This window comes from Zootoca vivipara, chromosome 12, assembly GCF_965207765.1.
Source record: "Zootoca vivipara chromosome 12, rZooViv2.hap1.1, whole genome shotgun sequence".
In the NCBI taxonomy this organism is placed as follows: domain Eukaryota; kingdom Metazoa; phylum Chordata; class Lepidosauria; order Squamata; family Lacertidae; genus Zootoca; species Zootoca vivipara.
Genome location: NC_142595.1, coordinates 44,290,019 through 44,311,640, shown reverse-complemented (window position 1 = coordinate 44,311,640; position 21,622 = coordinate 44,290,019). Strand labels below are relative to the sequence as shown.

The window sequence follows — 21,622 nt, the reverse complement described above, 5'->3', positions numbered from 1 at the left end:
CATGAAAGGATTTCTCCCCTAAGGAGCTCATGCACGTGTTATCCAAAGCTAATAAAGTAGACACTTCTCAATTCATCGCCAGTGTTTTTACCCAAATGCAAATGCAATCGATTAATTTACTAAAATTAATCTGCTAAGAGGTCAGGCAACAGCTCTATTTCCTTTTTCTCAGGGTGGGATCTAGTGCTAGCCCAACTCAGAGTAGACCAACTGAAGTTCATGTTGCCTAGCTAATTGAGGCTCCTTCCTTTCAATGGGTCGACAACCTTTACTCAGGTACCAGGCGGTCTCCCCCTTTCCCCACCCCTCTTCTTGGAACTGCTCTGCCCCGTACCCATTTCCTGCAGCAGGGGAAGTTCTTCCTGGGGGTTAAAGGTAAGGGTGTAGCTGGGCTCCATGCGCTTGGTCAGCCCTGCCTCTTCTTGGGCCACACAGTTCGGGTTGGCCTGCAGCCTCTCCAGCTGGAAGCTCGTGTCTTCCCACCAGCCCCGCAAGGCGGACACTTTCTCCGCCAACACTTCCTGACCGTTCACGGTGACCTGTATCTGCAAAGCGTCACAACAAGGCAGCAAGTTAACAACAACAACAACAAGCGGGAGATGGAAAAACCTTAAAGAGGGAAATGGGAAGACGAAATCCCTGCTTGGCCATGAAGGAGAAGTCTGCTGGATCAGGCCAAGGGCCCATCGAGTCCAGCATCCTGCAGGAGTTTTCACAGCATGCCTGCAGCAAACCAGCACTCAGGATTTGAGTACAAGAGCCCTCTCCCCTCCTGTGGTTTCCAGCAACTGGTATTCAGAAGCATGGCTGCCCACAACTGTTGTGGGCAGAGCATAGCCGTAGTGACTAGTGGCCCATCAATTGCCCTCTCCTCCATGAATTTGTCTAATTCCCTTCTAAAATTATCCAAGTTGGAAAAACACTTCATATGTGGTGGACCTGTAAAAGGGTAAAAGAATATTGGGAAATAATTTATAATGAATTGGGGGGGGAGAGAATGTTTAAAAGCACCTTTCCCCAAAAAACTCCACCAGAGTCCTTTTTGTTAGGGATAATTCAGATGGAAATTCCCAGGTTCAAAAAAAGGCTATTTATGTATGCCACTACTATGGCTTGTGTTTAGTTAGCCCCAGAATGGAAAATGAGCGAGGTCCCAGATAAAGAAGAATGGCAACTTAAACTGATCGAATATGTGCAGCTTGCTGATCTAACTTACAGAGTAAGAGAACAAAAAGAACATACGTTTAAAGAAGAATGGAAAATGTTTATTGAATATATGGGGGAGAATTGTGTACACTTAAAAACATTGGCAGCATTAGGATAAATTCCACAGTGTAAATGAGTTTTGATGGAAGTAATAACAGAATACTGAATGGTTTAGTTTATATAAAATATGCAGGGATTTGTGGTATGTAAAATCAACCATGGAAAGAGAAGAAGGGAAGTTATTGATACGTTAAGGTTGTCTCAATGAATATACTAAATTGTAAAACAGAAAAGTTAATAAAATTTACAGATACACACACACACACACACACACACACACACACACCATCCAAGTTGGTGTTTCCTGTGGGAGTGAGTTCTATAGTTTAACCAATAAGCTCACTGGATGACCTTGGGCCAGCAACCGCCTCTCGGCCTAGCCTACCTCACAGGCGTGTTGTGCAGATAAAAGGAGGAAGAGGGGAAGAACCACGTTGGATATAAATGCAATAAATAACTAGAAAGGGTTTGTTTGTTTTTTTACTCGAAAGTTGTGTTTCTGTGCTGCCTCGGAGGGTCTTTCTTGGTTGAAAGGCAGCCTGGAAATAATCTCTAACAGCAACCCTTTAAGCAATTCTTCCCCCACCAGCCCTGCTGCTGCCCCGCCCCCCCCCCCCAGGGCTCACATCCTCACTCACCATAGCATTAGGGCCCCGGGGGCCTGAATGCCCGACTGGCACGCACCGCACACCAGCTCGCCGGTACCGTTGGCAGACGTCAGCCGCCGCCGTGCGGGGAACCTCCAGCACCAGGCCCAACTCCTCGGCAAAGAGCGCGTCAAGGGCTAAGGGAAGAGAGGAAAAGGGAAAAGTTGACAGCTATGCGGGGGGATAGAGATTCACTCGGGACAATGCCATTCTCCAAGAGGCTGGGTTCTATAGTCTCTCTCTGTAAAGATTGAAATTTTTAAAAAAGGACTGCAAGAAACTTTTCCTTGTCTTTATATTTTCCTGGGCAACCAGCTGGGAGCCGCTAGCAGCATTCTGGCAGGAGCTGAACGCTGGAAGATTCAGAAGAGACTTCTTCACACAATGGCCAGTCAATAGGGCCGGCGCGATCATAGGACAGAGGGAGGAAACCACCTCAGGCAGCAGAAGCTGAGGCAGCATCACCTCATTGGCTGTTCCCCTCAGAAGCAGGAGAGCATTGTACCCCCTAACCCAGCCAGCAACCCTCAGATGTGGTGCTGCCCTCTTGTTGCTGGAGTTGAAGTCTGAGTCAGCTCTCGATCTTTCTGAATGTGGAAGGGTGGGCACCATCTTGTCCTTTGCCTTAGGCATCAAAGATGTCTTGGGCCAGAGCTCTGATAGCCAAAGGGACGCAATTCACTACCGCCACAAGAAGTGGTGACGACCATCAATTCAGATGGCTTTTACAAAATGAGTTTTGTAAATTTCAGGGAGCATAAGGCTACCGGTGACTGCTAGTCAGGATGGCTGGTATATACCACTTCCAGGTTCCAAGGCCTCTCTGAATGCCAATTGCTGCTACACTTAGGGCCTGCAATGACTACCAGTGCCTCCTCCTTTGTCTTAGCCTCAACAGGGAGGCAGACAGCTCTGCCTGCTCTGGGCTCTGGCGCCACCTACTGTCGGCTCCCAGCTTTCCACCCCATCAGACCCAATGGACAGCAGCTGCCGCTGCATTCTCAGATCCAGGTCCTTCTCCACCCGACGTTCTCCATGCTCTTCTTTTCTACCCCTGACCAACTCTCCCACTCATGCATTGATCTCAAGGGACTATCCCAGCTACCCCTGCCCAGCACATTCATTTGCCACGGACTTCCCTTTGGCGCTCTCTCCCCACTGCATATCTTGTTCCAATCTCTGACAGCAACCCAAGCTCGGTGCCACCCTCAAACTGCCATGCCACAACTCCTCTTTTCCCCAACTCACTGACCATTGACTCCAGGCGCCCCCAGTTCAATGTGGGCACCGCAATTCCCTGCAAAGGCCATTTCTAGCATGCAAGTCAAGAGGCCGCCGTCGCTCACGTCATGCCCTGCAGAAATCACTGCGTCTGTGGGAGAGAGAAAGAAATTTATCTATGTGGCAGAAGAAATTTGTCTGTGTGGATGAGCGCTGTCCTGAGCATTGTTAAAAACACATACAAGAAAGACTTTGCTACTGGAACAGCAGCTTCTGCAGTTCCGAGATCCTCATCTTTTATTTGCCTGCATACTGTCTAGCCAGAGTGGTGCATGCTCTAGTTATCTCCCGCTTGGACTACTGCAATGCGCTCTACGTGGGGCTACCTTTGAAGGTGACTCGGAAACTACAACTAATCTAGAATGCGGCAGCTAGACTGGTGACTGGGAGCGGCCGTCGAGACCACATAACACCGGTCTTGAAAGATCTACACTGGATCCCAGTACGTTTCCAAGCACAATTCAAAGTGTTGGTGCTGACCTTTAAAGCCCTAAATGGCCTCGGTCCAGTATACCTGAAGGAGCGTCTCCACCTCCACCATTCTGCCCGGACACTGAGGTCCAGCACCAAGGGCCTTCTGGCGGTTCCCTCGTTGCGAGAAGCCAAGTTGCAGGGAACTAGGCAGAGGGCCTTCTCGGTGGTGGTGCCCGCCCTGTGGAACGCCCTCCCAACAGATGTCAAAGAGGAAAACAACTACCAGACTTTTAGAAGACATCTGAAGGCAGCCCTGTTCAGGGAGGCTTTAATGTTTAATAGATTATGGTGTTTTATTTTTCTGTTGGAAGCCGCCCAGAGTGGCTAGAGAAACCCAGCCAGATGGGCGGGGTATAAATAATAAATTATTATTATTATTATTATTATTATTATTATTATTATTATTATTATTATTATTTAATTTGAAAAGGAAGTTTCTAGTATGGGTAGGAAGCTGGCTTATACACAACGCCAGGAGAGGTCAGAGCGGGATCTACAGAAGTCAAAGAGCTTGACTTCATTGCCCTGAAAAACTTGTTACCCCTTTCTTTTATTTTTGACAAAGTAATAATAAAAAATAAAAAAAATAAAAATGTGCACCCCACCCCTGAGACCATTCCATTGTAACTATCCAACTTCCCAAAATGTCAAAACCTCTTGCGATGGTTTGACCCCTTTCCGTTTTAACAGTACAAATTCTATAAATTACCCTTTCCTCATGGCAAACAGAAGCAGGATTAATTATGCAAAATAAAATAAATAAATAATAATAATAATTTATTATTTATACCCTGCCCATCTGGCTGGGTTTCTCCAGCGGCTTCCTACAAAAGATTATAAAAGGATGTCATATAGAGGAGGGAGAAAGGTGGTTTTCTGCTGCTCCAGAGAAGCGGACATGGAGCAATGGATTCAAACTACAAGAAAGAAGATTCCACCTAAACATTAGGAAGAACTTCCTGACAGTAAGAGCTGTTTGGCAGTGGAATTTGCTGCCAAGGAGTGTGGTGGAGTCTCCTTCTTTGGAGGTCTTTAAGCAGAGGCTTGACAGGCACATGTCAAGAATGCTTTGATGGTGTTTCCTGCTTGGCAGGGGGTTGGACTGGATGGCCCTTGTGGTCTCTTCCAACTCTATGATTCTATGATTAAAAATACATTAATAAGCACACACATGCAGCTGTGCTCAGTTTACCCAGGTCACAGAGTATTCCTTTTTCTTTGGTGCAGAGTTCAGATTACCTTGCTGCACAAGGTTGCCCTCCCAGTCCCAGATCCTCTTTCCCATGACAGAAGTATAAGGGACCTGCTTCTTCTTTGCACCTTCCTCTTGCCTTCTGCCATGGCTCAGAGGTGGAGTGCTTGCCTTTCATTTTGGTGTGTTTAGAGTGCCTTTACCCAGTGGGGAATTATAAGCAAATATTTAGGTATCTCGTACCAAGGACTGGGACCAGCAGGGCTGGGTCTGGGGGTGGGCAGGCCAGGGGTGACCCCCGTCCTCGTTCAACACATGCTTACCTTTTAGCAGACTCTGGGTGACTTGGAAGCAGGAAACAAGGGTGCTGGGGTTATCCAGGTCTGGCGGAACGTCCCCCAGCTGAGAGAAGCACTGGGCCAGAGCGCTGCCCCCCAGGCGGTGCCGATCAGGGCAGATCGCCACGTGAAGGAGAGTCCCTGTAAAAATGCCCCAAATGGGAAGAAATCAGCGGACAAATCAAGAGGACAAAATGACTGTCTTGGTTTTGCCTCTCTCCCCTGCAAAACACCTACAAAAAGGGGTCGGGGGGGGGGGGAAGAGATCTAATTGTTGTCAGCACTTGGTACATATTATCCTTTATGGTGGGAAGGCAAGTTGGTGCAGTGTTTTTGGAATTTGACAGAAAAGATAAAAATTACTAAAGAAGCCATTGCTTCTTGTCTAAAACGGATGTTACTGAATATTGTTGATGATGCCAATGCAGATCCGTTGCCAGAAGAATTGGTCATATCTGATCTTAAGAAGTAATTGCAACGGAATGGAGAAGAAGCCCAGAATCTTACAATAGATGCTTGGCATCACACCCTCTGGAACAGCTAAAATAAAGAAATCAGTGCATAATTTGAGGTTTTGACAAGGATTAGAACTTCCAGGCACCTTTCATGTGATTTGGCATTCCTTTATAATATATAAAGCAGAGCCATCATTTTCAAGACACCCCTCGTCCCAAGCCTGGCAAATCTGGAAATCGACTTTATTTTTATTTTTTAATATTTAATTCTGTATTGTTTTAATATTCGATCTGGAGCAGCCCAGAGTGGCTGCGGAGACTCAGCCAGATGGGCGGGGTATAAATAATAAAATTATTATTATTATTATTATATTTCTTGATAATATATTGCTAATGTTCTTTACTTGGACCTTGTTATTTTAACCCATGTGCAACTGTGCTCATTCTACATGCCTATTTTGAAGTTTGTTTCCCTCTTTTTAATTTTCATCTGTTGCTAGAACTGTTCACTGTGTTTTTTGTATATTTTATAAAATGAAATGAAAAAAAATCTTGCAAAGCAAACGGGGGTGGGAATGTATGTCCCTTGATGGAAGATAGGAAGCAGTCTTATACTGGGTGAGCTGGTAAAGCATGAGTCTTAATCTCAGGGTCATTCAAGCCCCACGTTGGGTGAAAGATTCCTGCATTACAGGGGGTTGGACTAGATGACCCCCGTGGTCCCTTCCAACGCTACGATTCTAAGATTCTATTGGGTGCATAGAACTCAGTCTTGTCATGGCAGTAGCTTTTTAGGATCTCAGACAGCGGTCTCTCCGCTCTACGTGGAGACACAGGGGATTAAACCTACCTATGATGCTCTACTACTGAACCCTGCCTGATCAAACCCACAATTTTGGCATTATTAGTACCACGGTCTAACCAACTGAGATAACTGTCAGTTTGCATTTCTTAGTACAGGAAGTATGGATCTGATATGTAGAGATCTTTCCTGTTCTGCTTAGTTCAGGAGAGTTCTGGAAGGTTTCTTCTCTGTGTGAAAGAATTTTCTTGTTTGGGTTATTCCTTCAGAGAAGCTGAGTACAGCTGGTTTAAACTGGCTCTGTTATGTCATGATGGCTGTAATAGTCAGGCCAGAAGGAGCCTGGGTTTTCACTTACTTTATCTTTCTTTGTTCTGGTGTGGTTCTCTTCTGTATATAGCGTTAAGGTTTAGTCTTATAAGTTTAAGGTAAGTCTGCTGCAACTGGATTTTTTTATGGACTGTGCCAATCTTAATGTATGGGATTTGTGACCATTATGCTCATTTGCCTTCAGTAGCAGTAAAGCTCTGCTAGATGAAGTACAATGGCCTCTGGCCTATTTTTGGGAACTCTGCAATGTGTTTACGTTTTGCCTCCACACACGGCAATAACCAGTCAGTTGTGCTCATTGCTACAACCACACCCACCTAAAATGATCACACATCTGTTTGTCAACCGTACAGGAAGTCTGTGGCTGTTGCTAGGATCAAGCCTAGACAAAAGTTTCCTTATTCCTCACCTTTTAGGGTGAAAGCAAGCAAATGCCCTCTATGTGGGAGTACCCTAGATAGCTGAGGAGCCTGCGAGTCAAGTTTGCAAGTCCAAAGTTACTAGCCCACATGAAGCTACCCGATGCCTTGGAAAGGCAACATATGTATACCTTAAAATCTGCTACCCAGTTTACAGAGGCTTCACCGTTTCGGCTCCCGAACACCGAAAACCCAGAAGTAAGTGTTCTGATTTTCTAACATTTTTGGAACTTGAACGTCCTACGTGGGTTCCGCTTGAGTGCAAGAAGCTCTTGCAACCAATCAGAAGCCGCGCCTCGGTTGTTGAATGTTTCAGAAGTTGAACAGTCTTCCGGAACCGATTACAGTCATACCTCAGTTTACAAACACCTCGGTTTACAAACACCGCGGACCCATCTGGAATGGATTAATTCACTTTCCATTACTTTCAATGGGAAAGTTCGCTTCAGGTTAAGTACGCTTCGGGTTAAGTACGCTTCAGGTTGAGTACTCCACGGACCTGTCTGGAACGGATTAATCCACTTTCAATTACTTTCACTGGGAAAGTTCGCTTCAGGTTAAGTACAGATTTCCGGAACCAATTGTGGTTGTAAACCAAGGTACCACTGTATGTTCAACAACCGAGGTTTGACTGTATTAGCAAATATTCCACAAGTCATTCCCGAAAGCAGTGGTTCTCTCAAAGGGTTTTACGTGCCACAGCGGTGAGGCAGGAGGAGATGGCAAGTGTGGCAGGAAGATGTTATTCTATCAGCTCTTGACTTTACCTTTTCCATCTGGACATTTGAGGTCAGGGGTGACCGTAGCAGTGATATCTGGACAGACAGCATAAGCCGAGATGACAAGTGTCCCTGGGAGAAGGAGCATAAAGGTGGGTGGAAGAGTTGGAAATGCAAAAAATATGCAGAGTGTTAATTCACACTTATTAAGAGCTAGGAAAACATCCAAAGTCGCCTGTAGTCAAGCTACAAGGGTGTTTGGGGAACACCTTGTTAGGAAATAACAACACCCTTCTTCTCCCTGTCCGAGGGGACCAAAAGTCAAGCAGCCACAAGGGATTTTTCTGAGCTTGATTGAGAAGGTGCAACCATAGGGCAAACTTAGAAGCTGCCTCTAGCTCCTGTGTTTTGGACAGAATGTCTCAGAACTGGCCCAAGGAGTGGGGAGATCTACCGTATTTTCCAGAGACTAGCCAAAGCTACAGCGTACCTTTTTCTCTCGCTTTCCAAAGTGCTTCTGCAGACTTTATGCCTCTAAAGTTTATTATAATCCACATTCAACTGGATTTGGAAAATGTTTGTGCATCTGTGATGCATATATGTGAAACACACACACACAAATGTGTATGTGTGTGCGCGCGCGTGCAAACACACTAGCGCCTCAAACCTGGCGTGGCTCAGAAGTTCAAAAAAAAAACCCTGCAGTTTTGAAGTCAGTGGTTAAAACTGGTGCAGTTTCAAAATGTTAAGTTCACCACTTTTACTCAGAAGGGCTTGCAATTTTATCCAAACACTGATGAATATCTGCTCCTTGGTCTCGGGAACCATCTTGCAAAATTTGGTTACAATATCTTAAAAGGTCTCTGAATGCCTATCAGAAACCGGTCTTTCCAAAATAAGTAGCAGAGATGGCTTGGAAAGGCAACAAAACTATGAAAAGGGCAAGGGAGGAGTTGAAAATCCAAAAAAGACAAAAAGGAGAAAACAAACCTCAGATCCTCAGATAAAAGAACCCGACCTCCTCCGAACCTGAGGAAAGCATTTTTATTTTGGAGGGAGGGGGCAACCACCACCCTATCCCTTGGTAGAAGCTCTTCCGTTCCTCACCAGGTGCCTTAACGGTCTCCGTGCCAACGCGGGCTGCCATGCTGAGGGAGTCTTTGCCGCCGTCCACAGCCACGCCCAGCTCAGCCATCACAGAGCACATGGCTCTGCAGGCCTCCGCCAAGGCAGCCCCCTCGCCAGGCAACTTGGCCGCCCACATCCAATTCCCGCTGCATTTCACATCCTGGAAGGACACAAATGCCGCCGCCACATATACAGAGAGTTTAGGCAACAGTGGGAAGGAGGCGGTTGCCCGTACGGCTAGCCTCCAACTCTAGCACACAAATTAATGTTTTATATTTAAACCGCTTAGAAGTTTCATAAGAGAAATGCATGGATTTCAGTGTGCGATCTACACAGAATATGATCTGGTCAGAGACTAGGGCTGGGCGATATCTGGTTTTCAACATCGTGATATGTCACCAAGCTAAACATCACAATATACCAATATACCAGAATGTCTGAAATAAGGATGGAGCTACGTAGAGGCATTGGCTGGCTTCACGGTTTCCCCCTTTTAAAAACGTTTGCATAAGACATACATCACGATTCGCGATATATTGCCAGGGCAAAAATTATGAAACCGATATCACGATATGGACTTCAAACTGGTTTGGGATGACATGTTGATATATCACCCAGCTCTATCAGAGGCAACCCATTATCTGAGTGTTTTGTGTATTATTAAAATTTAACAGGGTCTTTTGCAACCTGCCCCCCCCCCGCCCACTCTCCTGAGATGTCGGAGACTACAACTCCCAGCCAGTATGGCGTGAATGGGAGTTGCAGCACAAAACATTTGCAGGGCCTCAGGTTGGCCGATTTAACAGATATTAATGTTTCCCGGCCCCTTCAGGCTAGTGGGCAACATAAAATAAAGTAAATAAGTAGTAAAGTAAATAAGTAGTAAAGAAAACCAATCAGCAGTCATGTTGGTTATTGCACAAAATTATATAATGAAAGCAGCCTCTCTTAAAACTGAAAGCACTACAAAATGCTACAGCTTCTTGCAAAATGACGGCATTTAGAAGACCTTCGCAGAGTGGAAAGCTAGTCACCCTCTCTCAGCCTAGTCCACCTCAGATGAACTGGGAGGAGGGAAAACATCAAGTTATTAAGGCAAGAAGGAAAAATGTCCCGGGAGGGACGGACTGCCTCACCTTAAGGTCAGTGACCCGAGCGAAGACCAGATTGGTGAGGGCCTCTGCCACAGCCAATCGGGCACCGGCTGCGGGGTCAATGAGCCCTTTGATAGGCTGCTCCCCAATGGCCGTGGCTCCTCCCACCGTCTCAAAGGGGGAGAGGGCCACCACGGCGACGTCCGCCAGTGGGGTGTGAAGGGGGCCCACGCACTGTTGCTGAGCCACCAGGCCCGTCACTGAGCGATCGACCTGCACCAGAGGGATAAGGGCAGCGGGAGAAAGAGGAGAAATTCAAATCAGCAGCAAATATACCTTCCCTCCATTTTTAAAAAGGTGGCTGGGTTAAAAGAACCCAGAGGCGCAAATCTGAGAGGCATTTACCTTATTGGTCAAGTAGCGCTTGCTCGCCACGGCCGGGAGCCTGAGGACACGCTGGAGGGCGTCTGACACGCTAAGGCCACGGGGAAGAGACAGAGGCCTGAGGTCTCGGTGGACACGATTCAAAACAAATTCCTGGTTGGCAGAAATCATCATCATCGTTGTTTGTCCATTGTTGTTTATGACACGTCCTCACCACTAAGAAAATCTCTCAAAGCAACTGACAAGTCCGCCAAACGTAAAACGGCTTGAGAATGCATTTTTTAAATTAACAACAACAACTCTATATCAAATACAACAGAACCAAGTTCCTGAAAATATTCGCCCAATAAGTATAAAAGGGACAGATCCTAACCAGCTGAAGGAAATAACACTAATGGACACAGGATATTATAATCCCAGCCAGAGCATTTTAGAGAAGGGATGGGAGGGTGGCGACACGAGAACAGGCCTTTTCTGTGGTGGCCCCCCATTTGTGGCGGCTCACCTGGCTCCTTCACTATAAATCTTTAGGCACCAGACCAAAAAAACCACAACATTTCTCTTCAACCAGGCATTTGGCTGATTAAAATTATATGGCTTTTAAAATGTGTTTGTGGGAGAGGGATTGGTTTGTTTTCCTTTTTCTCTGTATTATGTATTTTGTGTTTTTGTCTCCTGTTTTTATGCTGTGAGAGCTACGAATGGAGGGCGGTTAACAAATTTAATAAATAATAATAGTATCACAGATTCAAAGCATCGAGATCTACTGCGGGGGGTGGGGGTGGGGGGCAACTTGTGGCCATCCAGATGTTGTTGGGACTCCGACTCCCATCAGCCCCCAGGCAGCCTGGCCAGTGGTCAGGGAAGATGGGAGCTGTAGTCCAACATCTGGAAGGCCACAGGTTCCTCCACCCTTGGTCTACTGGGACACCTTTAAGCAGATGTTTTACCAAGACTTTTCCTTGGGGGTGGCAGGGCAGCGGGAGGACAAACACACACATATTGTGTGCCATACCTTGCGTGGCATTTTGCCAAGAACCCATTCCAGCATCAGGTTCACAGGGGTGGCTCTCCCTCCAACCTGCCCCTTCTCCAGCTCCACGTCACTGGCCGGGACCTTTGTGTCGTCAACCAGCACAATCTGTTGAGGAAAGAAGAAGAGTCACTTTTACAGACCACCCACTTCCCAAGCTGTTCAGCCTTCAAACATTCCCAATCCCTTCTCTCCCTTCTTGGATTTTGGCACTCAACTTTATCCTCTCCCCAATTTCCCAGGTCCAAACAACCTCTGCCCCACACCAGGAGCAGAAAACCGACCATTGCAGTGAAGGTTTGCACTCCTAAAATCTAACGTGGGCGCTCTCTCTCTCTCTCTCTCTCTCTCTCTCTCTCTCTCTCTCTCTAAAGTCAGGGTTTGGACAGAATGCTAAACTGCGTCCATGAAAAATGGAAATGGAAGCTTCAAAACTCCCACTCACCGGAGAAGGGGGAGGAGAAATGCAGGACCCCAAGGTTCTTGGCTGCAGTTAGTTCCTACGACTGGACACTAGTGACCAAAATTGTGGAAACATTTTGGGAAAAGTGTATTTCCAAGGTTTGATGGCTCGTGGCACTGTGGGTTAAACCACAGAGCCTAGGGCTTGCCAATCAGAAGGTCAGTGGTTCGAATCCCCGCGACGGGGTGAGCTTCTGTTGGTCAGTTCCAGATCCTGCCAACCTAGCAGTTCGAAAGCACATCAAAGTGCAAGTAGATAAATAGGTATCACTCTGGCGGGAAGGTAAACGGCATTTCCATGCACTGCTCTGGTTCGCCAGAAGCGGCTTAGTCATGCTGGCCACATGACCTGGAAGCTGTACACCAGCTCCCTTGGCCAGTAAAGCGAGATGAGCGCCGCAACCCCAGTGTCATTCAAGACTGGACCTAATGGTCAGGGGTCCCTTTACCTTTACCTTTTAACACCTGATTGGCTCTCTAAACCAGTGTTTCTCAACCTTTTTTGGGCCACGGCACACTCGTTCCATGAAAAAAATCACGAGGCACACCAACTCTGTGCCGCCCTATAGGTACGCGACGCCTTTTCCTCGGGAGGAGACCGTTGCCTATTGTTCTCGCCTTCCTGCCCCCCTCTTCCCACCACCACTGAAGTTGTGCGACAGACACCCTCGCTGCTTTGTGTGTGAACCTGGGCGACTGGCGTGTATGTGTGTGTGGATGGATGTGAGTGTGCGCGCACACAAAGGGGAGGGGGCAGCTGGAGCGCAATGCGCGCTGCTGACGCCGGGCCGGCTTGGGCCCGCCAGGGAGCGAGCGGAGAGGGGAAAGAGGCCGCACCGGTGCTGCTCGGCCTCAGCGCCCGCCTTCTTCTCGGCAGCCGCCGCTTCTTCTCCGAGCCCCGTGGCCTCTGGCCTCCGCAAGGCGATGGGCCTCGAAGCGCAGCCCCCTCCGCCGCCACCACCACCACCGAGCTCCCGCCGCCTGAGGCGAGGGAGCAACAGCTTCAGACGAGGCTGAGGAAAGCCAGGCCCATCAGGCCGCCAGCGGCGGCCCCGTTCGTTGCGTGTGGAAAGTTTCGGTTGGTGGACTAGAAGCGGAGAGCAGGGCGCATGAGGTGCCGCTGGCGAGAGAAGGGATGGGATCTCGGCCGCCGCAACTGCCGCCTTGCCGGGGACGCTGAGAGGGGGAGCTGCGGGAGGAGGGGCTGCGGCGAGGCGGGCAGGCGGCTGGCCCCCGCCTGCCTGCCATTGATCGCCCCTTCCTGTCCGATCGCGGCCGCCCGGGTGGGTGGGCTGCCTCCGCCAGGATGATCACAAACACGCGAGGCTTCCTGTGGTCGGACCTGGAGACTCGGGCTCTGCTGGAGATCTTGGGGGAGGCGGACGTGCAGAGCGCCCTGGACGGCAACTTTCGCAACAGCCATGTGTACCGGGACGTGGCTTGCCACCTGGCCGAGCTGCAAATCGCCCTTCTCGTCGCCGCACGTGGCGGCACACCAGCCATCGTCTCGCGGCACAGCTGTTGAGAAACGCTGCTCTAAACACTCCTGCTCACTGGCTACATTCAAATGAAGGAAAGCTGCTGCAGATCAACCTAAGCAAGTTGTGCTTCCTTTTTTTGGTTATTTGGCTATACCTTTTGATAGAATACAAATAATTGAACAAACCTTGTTGCATTGCATTCTTCATTAAATTATCTTTCCATTGATATATAATTTTATGGCATTACTGAAAAAATAAAGTGGTGTTATGAGCCATCAAACCTCAGAAACAAACTTTTTCCAAAAGGTTTCCACAATTTTGGCCGCTAGTGTAGTTTATTGTTATGTCCAAATAACGCGCATGGTTTTCTGCACAGGCCTTCCCACATCAAGGCAGTCTGCATGGTTTGTTTCACCCAATCTCTCCACCCTTTCCCCTGCTCCTGCTGTCTTACCCGTCCATCGCCACTGATCTTGCCCACGAAGTCGACAGGGCACCTCTCACGGCGGGCAAGGCGTCGCAGGAAATCTGCATGGCGAGGGCGTAGCAAGAGGGCATTGGTTTCTTGGTACTCAGCACCCCAGATCTCCAGAACGCTCAGCGTGGGATCTCCTAGCTGGGAAAAGGAAGAGAGAGAGAAACTGAGTGACGAAGAACTGAATGAGAAGGCAGAGGGCCTTCTCGGCGGTGGCGCCCTCCCTTCAAATGTCAAGGAGATAAAGAACTACACAACTTTTAGGCAACCCTGTATCGGGAAGCTTGATGTTTTGCTATGTTTTTATACATGCTGTAAGAGTTCAAGGGCACATTCCAGCCAGGAAAAAACACTCAAGGAGGGTGCTAAGCGAGACGCACTGGGTGGGAAAGAGAGGAAGAGGATGCAGCCTAGACAAATACATCTGGAGGGCCACCTTTAGCCTTCAGGTCTGAGGTTCTCCATCCAGATGTAGATTTAATCTGGGATTTTTGTTTGAATGGGTTTGTTTTAAAATCTACTGCTCCCTGCTCTGTGCAGTTAGGAACAGGGAAACATCTATGGGGAAGTAATAAATAGATATAAAGGATGGTAGACAAGAAGACAAAGAGCTTGGTCATAAATGAGAAACAGACCTGGAAGCGGCTTGCGTAGATGACAGCCCCGGCTGGCTCGCTCAGTTCCTTCAGCACATTCCCTAAAACAGAAAGCAAAGAGTTTCTTTGGAGGCTTCGCACACACACACACACACACACCTAAATCCTTGGTGGTAGCAGCTACTATAATTCTTCCAAACTTATTATCACCCAGAGAAGCATCCGTCAATGGCCTACTGTTCGCACCCAGCTCAAAACATTCTTCTCATGTTCTTCAACGTTGGGTCTTCAGATACTGCTGGACTACAGCTGCCATCATCCCCTGATAGATCACACTAAAGATCAGGAATGATAGGAATTGTAGTCCAACAACACCTGCAGACCCAAGGTTGAAGAACACTGGCCTTGTCCATCCAGATAGAGTTTACCATCTCTACCTTTGGAGGTGGAGGGAATGGTTAACCACAGCCATTCATTCCCTGGGGGAACCCCTGATGGCCGAAAACTACCTTCTCATCTTCCATTTCCTCCTCCAAGAGCATCCAGGGAACAAAACCATTGCTATTCACAAATCGTTTACTGCCGCTTAGTTAATGTAATTTCTTTGTAACAATGTAAACATAAGAAGAGCCTGCTGGATCAGGCCAATAGCCCATCAAATCCAGCATCCTGTTCTCACAGTAGCCAACCAGAGATCTGTGGGAAACGAGAAAGCAGGATTTGAACCTAGGACCTCTTGCACCCAAAGCAAGAATCTTAGGGCCAATGAGCCAGTTACTGTACCAAGCAGGTATGGAATTCTTATAGTGAAGTTGGCTATGCTACAGGGGGTGGTTTGTCTTAAGGTCATCCCATAACCTTTGTGGTGAAATGGGACATTTAGGGATGTAGGGACACAGGAAACTGCCTTCTGCTGAGTCCGAACTTTGATCCATCTAGCTCGGTCACATCCTTGGTCTAGCTAGCTCAGAATTGTTGTGTCAACTCTCCAGGGTTTCAGGCAAAGGGACATCGCTAGTCCTACCTGGAGATGCCGGGGATTGAACTTGTGACCTTCTGCAATGCGAAGCAGGGGGTTTTACCTCTGAGCTACGGGCCTTCCCCAGTCCCCCAATATCACAAAGGAATATCCTGCCCAACCACATCTGGGCCACTAGAAGTTGTTCTGCTCTGCGTCCTGCAAGTTTCCCCTTCACCATAAGATCCAAACACTCTTCAGCCACCGTGTGGCCCAAATCAAACCACTCAGAGCACATATGGCTCAGCCCATAGCCACGTTCCCAAAAGCCTTCTCTGAGCCGCTCACCGTTGCCTCCAGCGCCTTGGTCGTGCAGGCTGCAGATGGGATTGCCTTCCCCGCTCTCCACGCAGCCTCGCAACACCCGGTTCATCTTCTGCTCCATTTCGGCGTCGCCACGTTGCACCGCCCCGAAATCCAGTTCACTGGCATTGTCCCCTTGCACCTGCACACAAAGGGAGCATTTGCAGGTGTGAAGGGCTTCGCGGAGGTAGCTTTGTCAGCAACGGGCAATCGCCAATTAAGAAGGCAGCCAAGGAATGAGGCCAATAAGCAGGGCCATCGTTGCCTACTGCCCAGGGCTCCTAAAAGGTACCTGCACCTCCGAACCTTCGCCTTAAGGCTTTGATAGGGAGATTCACCTTCACCTGCAAAGGTGAGGAGCAGAAGGCAACGCCCAACTTACCTGGATGGAGGAAGCAGCTCCTCCACCAACACCAATTCGATAGACGGGGCCTCCAACCTTCACAACGTTCATACCTAAGGAGGAAATGGGAACGTAAGTCGCAATTGTACAGTTGAAAAAAGGAAAGAATCTAATTTCAGGTCTAAATTCAAAATTCTGAGCATCTCAATTGTGATTTGTTTTCTTTTTCCTTTTCTTTTTTAAAGGCTCTAGTCCTCATGACTCCTTGGGAGCATCTGGTAAAATATCAGAGTACAAGTGATGGGAGGGTAGGATTTCCATGGGAGCAAATGCTTCAGCAGCTCTTTAACTTCCCCAAGCTCAGCAGAGGTAGCATAACACATTTTTGCAAAATAAGCAAGTACAGTACGGTACTCATTATTATGAGCCGACCCGGTTCCTGCAATCATCACCATCTGAGACCCTTCTCCATGTGCCCTATTCATGGGAGGTCCAAAGAACACAAGAACTGGACTTTTCAGTGATGCCCCCCCCCCAATTGGGGAACACTCTCCTCAAGGAGATACACCTGGCACCACCATCTTTAGCTGCTAGGCAAAAGCATTCCTTTGCCACCAGGCTTTTTGCTTTTAATGGTCAGTGGCCACCTTCAGCGGGTAGGAAGTTTATAATAATAATAAAAATCTTTAATACGGTCAAAGACTAGTGAGAGAATTATACAGTTCAGTTCATAGACTGGGTATCTACATAGTAAAATTGCAGTTAAAATGTTACAAATTTTAAAATTTTATAAAAGTTTGATATATGAATCTCAGCCACCTGTCGACGCTCCTGTTATTATCCTACGATAGATCAACTAGGTTATCTGTCACTGGTGTTTGCTGTTATGACGGCGTGTCTTATTCTTGTCACTATGTAGCAAAATTTTGCTAAGATCCTGGTAGTCTCTATGTCTTTGTCAGCTAAAAGGTGTCTGGTGTAGGCTTCCTCTGATCGGCCGGGCTGTTTCACTAGGAGCGGTTCGATCAGCTCTTTCCTCGTATCATGGTATAATTGGCAATATAAAAGGACATGCCCGATGGATTCAATCTCATTGTTATCACAGGGGCATAGCCTTTGGTCAATCAGAGTCTTGTTGTATCTACCAACTAATAAAGGTGAGGGGAGGGCATTAAAACGGGCCCTGGAGAATGCCCAGCAATGTTTGGGATTATCTAATGACTTGAGGTAATTTGCTAAGTGGATCCTTTGATGGTCATAAAGGTGCCTATAAATTGCTGAGAGTCGGGTAAGATCATTTTAGCTTTGCCTTTAAAAAATGTGAATGCGTTTTAAATGTTTATGCTGATTTTCAAATGAATGTGTTGTTTATTTCTTTTCGTAAGTCCCTTTGAGTTACGTCTTTTTTAAAAAAAGCAACTAACAAGTTCAATAAATACTACTACTAATAATAAGGTAAAGGTAAAGGGACCCCTGACCATTAGGTCCAGTCATGACTGACTGGGGTTGCGACGCTCATCTCGTGTTATTGGCCGAGGTAGCCAGTGTACAGCTTCCAGGTCATGTGGCCAGCATGACAAAGCTGCTTCTGGCAAACCAGAGCAGCACATGGAAACGCCGTTTACCTTCCCACTGTAGCGGTTCCTATTTATCTACTTGCACTTTGACGTGCTTTCGAACTGCTAGGTGGTAAATCCATCATTGCCAATCCATCGATGAATCACTTTTGCATGAGCAAAAGCAATAGCGCCAAAGGAATAAAGAGCATGTGTTTTAGATGCATTAAAGAAGTACGTGTGTCACAGCAAGCGCAATCTCCCAAACAGGGTAAATTAAATAAAAATTACCAGGCTGTGGGGCTTCCTTGCGGACGTGGGCATCTTCCATTGTTCCAATGCCACCACTGAACATGATGGGCTTGATCCACTCGTGCCGTTCGCCATTTGCCAGACGGAGACCGAAAGAGCGTGCAAAGCCTGGAAGACAGACAGGTGATGGGGGGGGGCGCTTTTCTCACATTTCCAAACACACAGCCTCAGGGCTGTCCTAAGCCTATCCAGGACTGTGGTTCAAGAAGCCCTCCGGCGCCCCCCCCCCCGTTCCCATAGTTGCTGGGGCTGGATGAGCGGGCCGCACCCCCCTCTTTATTGGGGTGTGTGTGCGCGCAGAATACAGTGGAACCAGGAGTCCTGGCTCGGCTCCCCACACCCTCCGCCTTCTCTCTGCTCTGGCCCTTCCCGTCCAGCTTGGCTTCGCTGCCGCGCTGCGGTGCACGTTGCAGGAGCCGCTGGGGGTGCGCGCAACGAAAGGGGGAGGAGGAGGGCAGGGTGAAACGAAGGGAGAGCAGGGCCTGCCTCTCTTCCCCTGCGCGGCACCAGGTCCGCCAACTGGGACCAGCGCTCGCCTCTCCATCCCAGCTGGGTTGGAGGGCAGCTCCTCTGGCGGGGAAGAGGCAGAGGCTCCGGGCACGGCGCTGCTTTGGCATGGCGGGCGAGGGTGCTGCGTCCAGCCTCCGCCTCTTCCCCTGGCGCCCATGCCTCAGTGGCCACGTCAGGTGGAGGCTCCAGGCACAGCGCTGCTTTGGTGCAGCAGGCGAGGGTGCCATGTCCAGCCTCCGCCTCTTTCCAGGCACCAGGGAAGCCCTGCCCAGCAACGGCAGGAAAGTGAAAGTTGCTGAGGGGAGGGAGGGGCAGGGTCCCGAGCGCAGTGCCGGCATGTGCACAGTCGGCACAAAGACCGACAGGGCGTGCACAGATCGGGTTGCCTCCAAGCTCTCCTCCCCTTTTCTTTGCTTCTTGCAACTTTTTCTCTGCACGCCTGCCAGCCATATGGTTGACGGGGCGCAGCTGGCGGGTGTGCAGGAGGCCGCACAGCTCCCCCAGTTGCTGGGGCGCCCCTCAGCGCCCTGGCACAATGCACCAGTAAAACCAATGGGAAGGACGGCTCTGCACAGCCTTCCTCTTTCTCCCTCGCTTTGGCCTGTCAGCTGCCCTAAGTTGTCGCTAAAGGATGCCGTGGTATCAAAGAGAGAAACAAACAAACCAGCCGGACGCTGAACCTTGGAAGCAAGAAAGGGGCCAAATATCACCCACACCGCAAGTCTCACCTGCCAGGACAGGTTCCCCAAATTTGTTGCCGTAGTCTGAAGCGCCATCGCTGGCTCTGATGGCAACCTCCACAGGCGGGGCAAAGTTGTCCGGGTACAGCAGGGACGGATCTTCCCAGGGTAAAGTGTATCCTGCAGAGAGGAATGGGAAAAGAACAGGACAGATTTCTCCCATAGCCTAGGGCTGCTTCGAATCACCTTTGTGAATGTACACCTTTCTGCCTTGGGGCACTGGGTATAGGGGGCAGGAGGGCCTTCAGCCCCCCATACTGAGGGGGCCGCCATCCCCCGCTGCCCCCGGGTGAGCACTGGCTTGCTGGGCAGTGCAGAGGGCAATTTTTGCCCTCCATGATCTCCCACCACAATCACCAGACTGCCTTCCGGAAAGCCGCTCTGGCAATCCTCAAAGGGACAGAATGGATCACTCATGTAGTAAGCACAGCTCTACTGGTAAATAATAAATTACAGTGATGCCTCGCTAGACGAAATTAATTCGTTGCACGGGTCAATTCGTGTAACAAATTTTTCATCTAGCAAGTCCCAGTTTCCCATAGGAATGCATTTAAACTTAATCAATGCATTCCTATAGGCTCTGGGGGACTGGCGGCGGCATGCGACGAAGCTTCGGAGAAGGTCTCCAATGCCCCGTCTGATGCCAGCTGTGTGCAAGGCGGCGGGGGAGAAGCTCTCTTCTCCCAGCCACCGCCTTGCCTGCCTCCCCCGACATGGAGTGCAACTTTTGGAGCTGTACGCGGCGAGAGGCGGCGGCGGGGGAACAGCTTCTCCCGCGCTGCCTCCTGCCTGCCTCCCCCAACATGAGACGGCGCTTCGGAGACCTTCTCCGAAGTGCCGTCTCATGCCGCTGGTGCGCGGCGAGGCGGCGGGGGAGAGAAGCGCTTCTCCCGCCGCCACCTCCCGCCTGTCTTCCCCGGTGGTGCGGGGCGGGGCGGTGGCTTGCCCCCGCCTGTCTTCCCTGAGCCAAGGGGAAGACAGGCAGGGGCAGCCACCGCACCACTGCATTTCGGCTCTGTCCCCCCTGGCAAAGGAAGATTAGCTGTTAGCTTCCCGCGCTGACAGCTGATCTTCCTTTGCCGCTTTCTATGGCCGCGCTTCGTAAGACGAAACGGTGGTCATAGAAAATTTTGTCACCTTACAAATGCCTCTCGCAACGCAAAACTCTTTCGTCTAGCGAGCTTTTCATTGTGTGAGGCATTCGTAAAGCGATGCACCACTGTATTATTATTATTATTATTATTATTATTATTATTATTATTATTATTATTTATATGTCTCCTATCTGATTGGGTTACCCCAGCCATTCTGAGCGGCTCCCAACAATTTATAAAACCACAGTAAAACCTCAAACGTTAAAAAAAACCTTCCCCATACAGTGGTACCTCAGGTTACAAACGCTTCAGGTTACAAACTCCGCTAACCCAGAAATAGTACCTCAGGTTAAGAACTTTGCTTCAGGATGAGAACAGAAATCAAACTCCGGCGTTGCGGCAGCAGCAGGAGGCCCCGTTAGCTAAAGTGGTGCTTCAGGTTAAAAACAGTTTCAGGTTAAGAACGGACCTCCGGAACGAATTAAGTTCTTAACCCGAGGTACCACTGTACAGAGCTGTCTCCAGATGTCTTCTAAAAGTCAGACAGTTGTTTATTTCCTTGGCAACTGATGGGAGGGAGTTCCACAGAGAGGGCACCACTACAAAGAAGGCACTCTGTGTGGTTCGCTGTAACATCACTTCTCGCAATGCGAGAACCACCAGACCTTCAGAGCTGGACCTCAGGGTCCGAGCTGAACGATGGGGGTGGAGACTCAGAAGAGAGGGAGGAAGGAACCTGGGGCTGGGGGGGAGAAACCTGTAGAACACCCATCCATTTGTTGCGAAGCCAAACATCCTTCTGTGGCTCCCTTTTCAGTATGTTGGGCCCAAGCCACCACTACTCACCTGGGATGAGCAGATTGCCGAAACTGTAGCCAGCAGTGCCAGCGATATAGTGGGCCCCGCGGCCTGTGCACTGCACATCGCGGATCCGCCCGCCAGTCCCAGTGGTGGCACCGCTGAAGGGAGCAACGCCTGCAAGGAGAGTTGAAAAGCAACATCAAAAGCCACACAAATGCACTCCCTCCACGGAGCACCCAGACAGGTTATTCGTCGACTCCGTCAACGCAAGGGAGCCGGTCATTTTGTTCTGAGGCAGTAGCGGTCAAAAGGGGAGCCTGCCTGCCTGCGGAATTTGCAATGCACTTGAAATACACCCCTGCCCTCCAG

The 21,622-nt window shown here is 49.1% G+C and overlaps 1 protein-coding gene across 3 annotated transcripts in view; it reads right to left on the bottom strand.

The window, feature by feature from the left end:
• PFAS (phosphoribosylformylglycinamidine synthase) overlaps positions 1–21,622 on the bottom strand; it is a 38,928-nt gene that overhangs the window by 5,301 nt on the left and 12,005 nt on the right. For all 3 annotated transcript variants that reach the window (XM_035135461.3, XM_035135460.3, XM_035135459.3), the window contains exons 9-24: positions 21,299–21,427; positions 19,347–19,478; positions 18,088–18,216; positions 16,280–16,353; positions 15,883–16,039; positions 14,616–14,677; positions 13,960–14,121; positions 11,545–11,670; positions 10,551–10,682; positions 10,188–10,418; positions 9,031–9,211; positions 7,972–8,055; positions 5,184–5,339; positions 3,166–3,285; positions 1,905–2,050; positions 335–545 (exon numbers count right to left, since the gene is read on the bottom strand). In XM_035135461.3, coding sequence (XP_034991352.2) covers positions 335–545; positions 1,905–2,050; positions 3,166–3,285; positions 5,184–5,339; positions 7,972–8,055; positions 9,031–9,211; positions 10,188–10,418; positions 10,551–10,682; positions 11,545–11,670; positions 13,960–14,121; positions 14,616–14,677; positions 15,883–16,039; positions 16,280–16,353; positions 18,088–18,216; positions 19,347–19,478; positions 21,299–21,427 — 2,232 coding nt within the window. The remainder of the gene's footprint in view (positions 1–334; positions 546–1,904; positions 2,051–3,165; positions 3,286–5,183; positions 5,340–7,971; positions 8,056–9,030; positions 9,212–10,187; positions 10,419–10,550; positions 10,683–11,544; positions 11,671–13,959; positions 14,122–14,615; positions 14,678–15,882; positions 16,040–16,279; positions 16,354–18,087; positions 18,217–19,346; positions 19,479–21,298; positions 21,428–21,622) is intronic.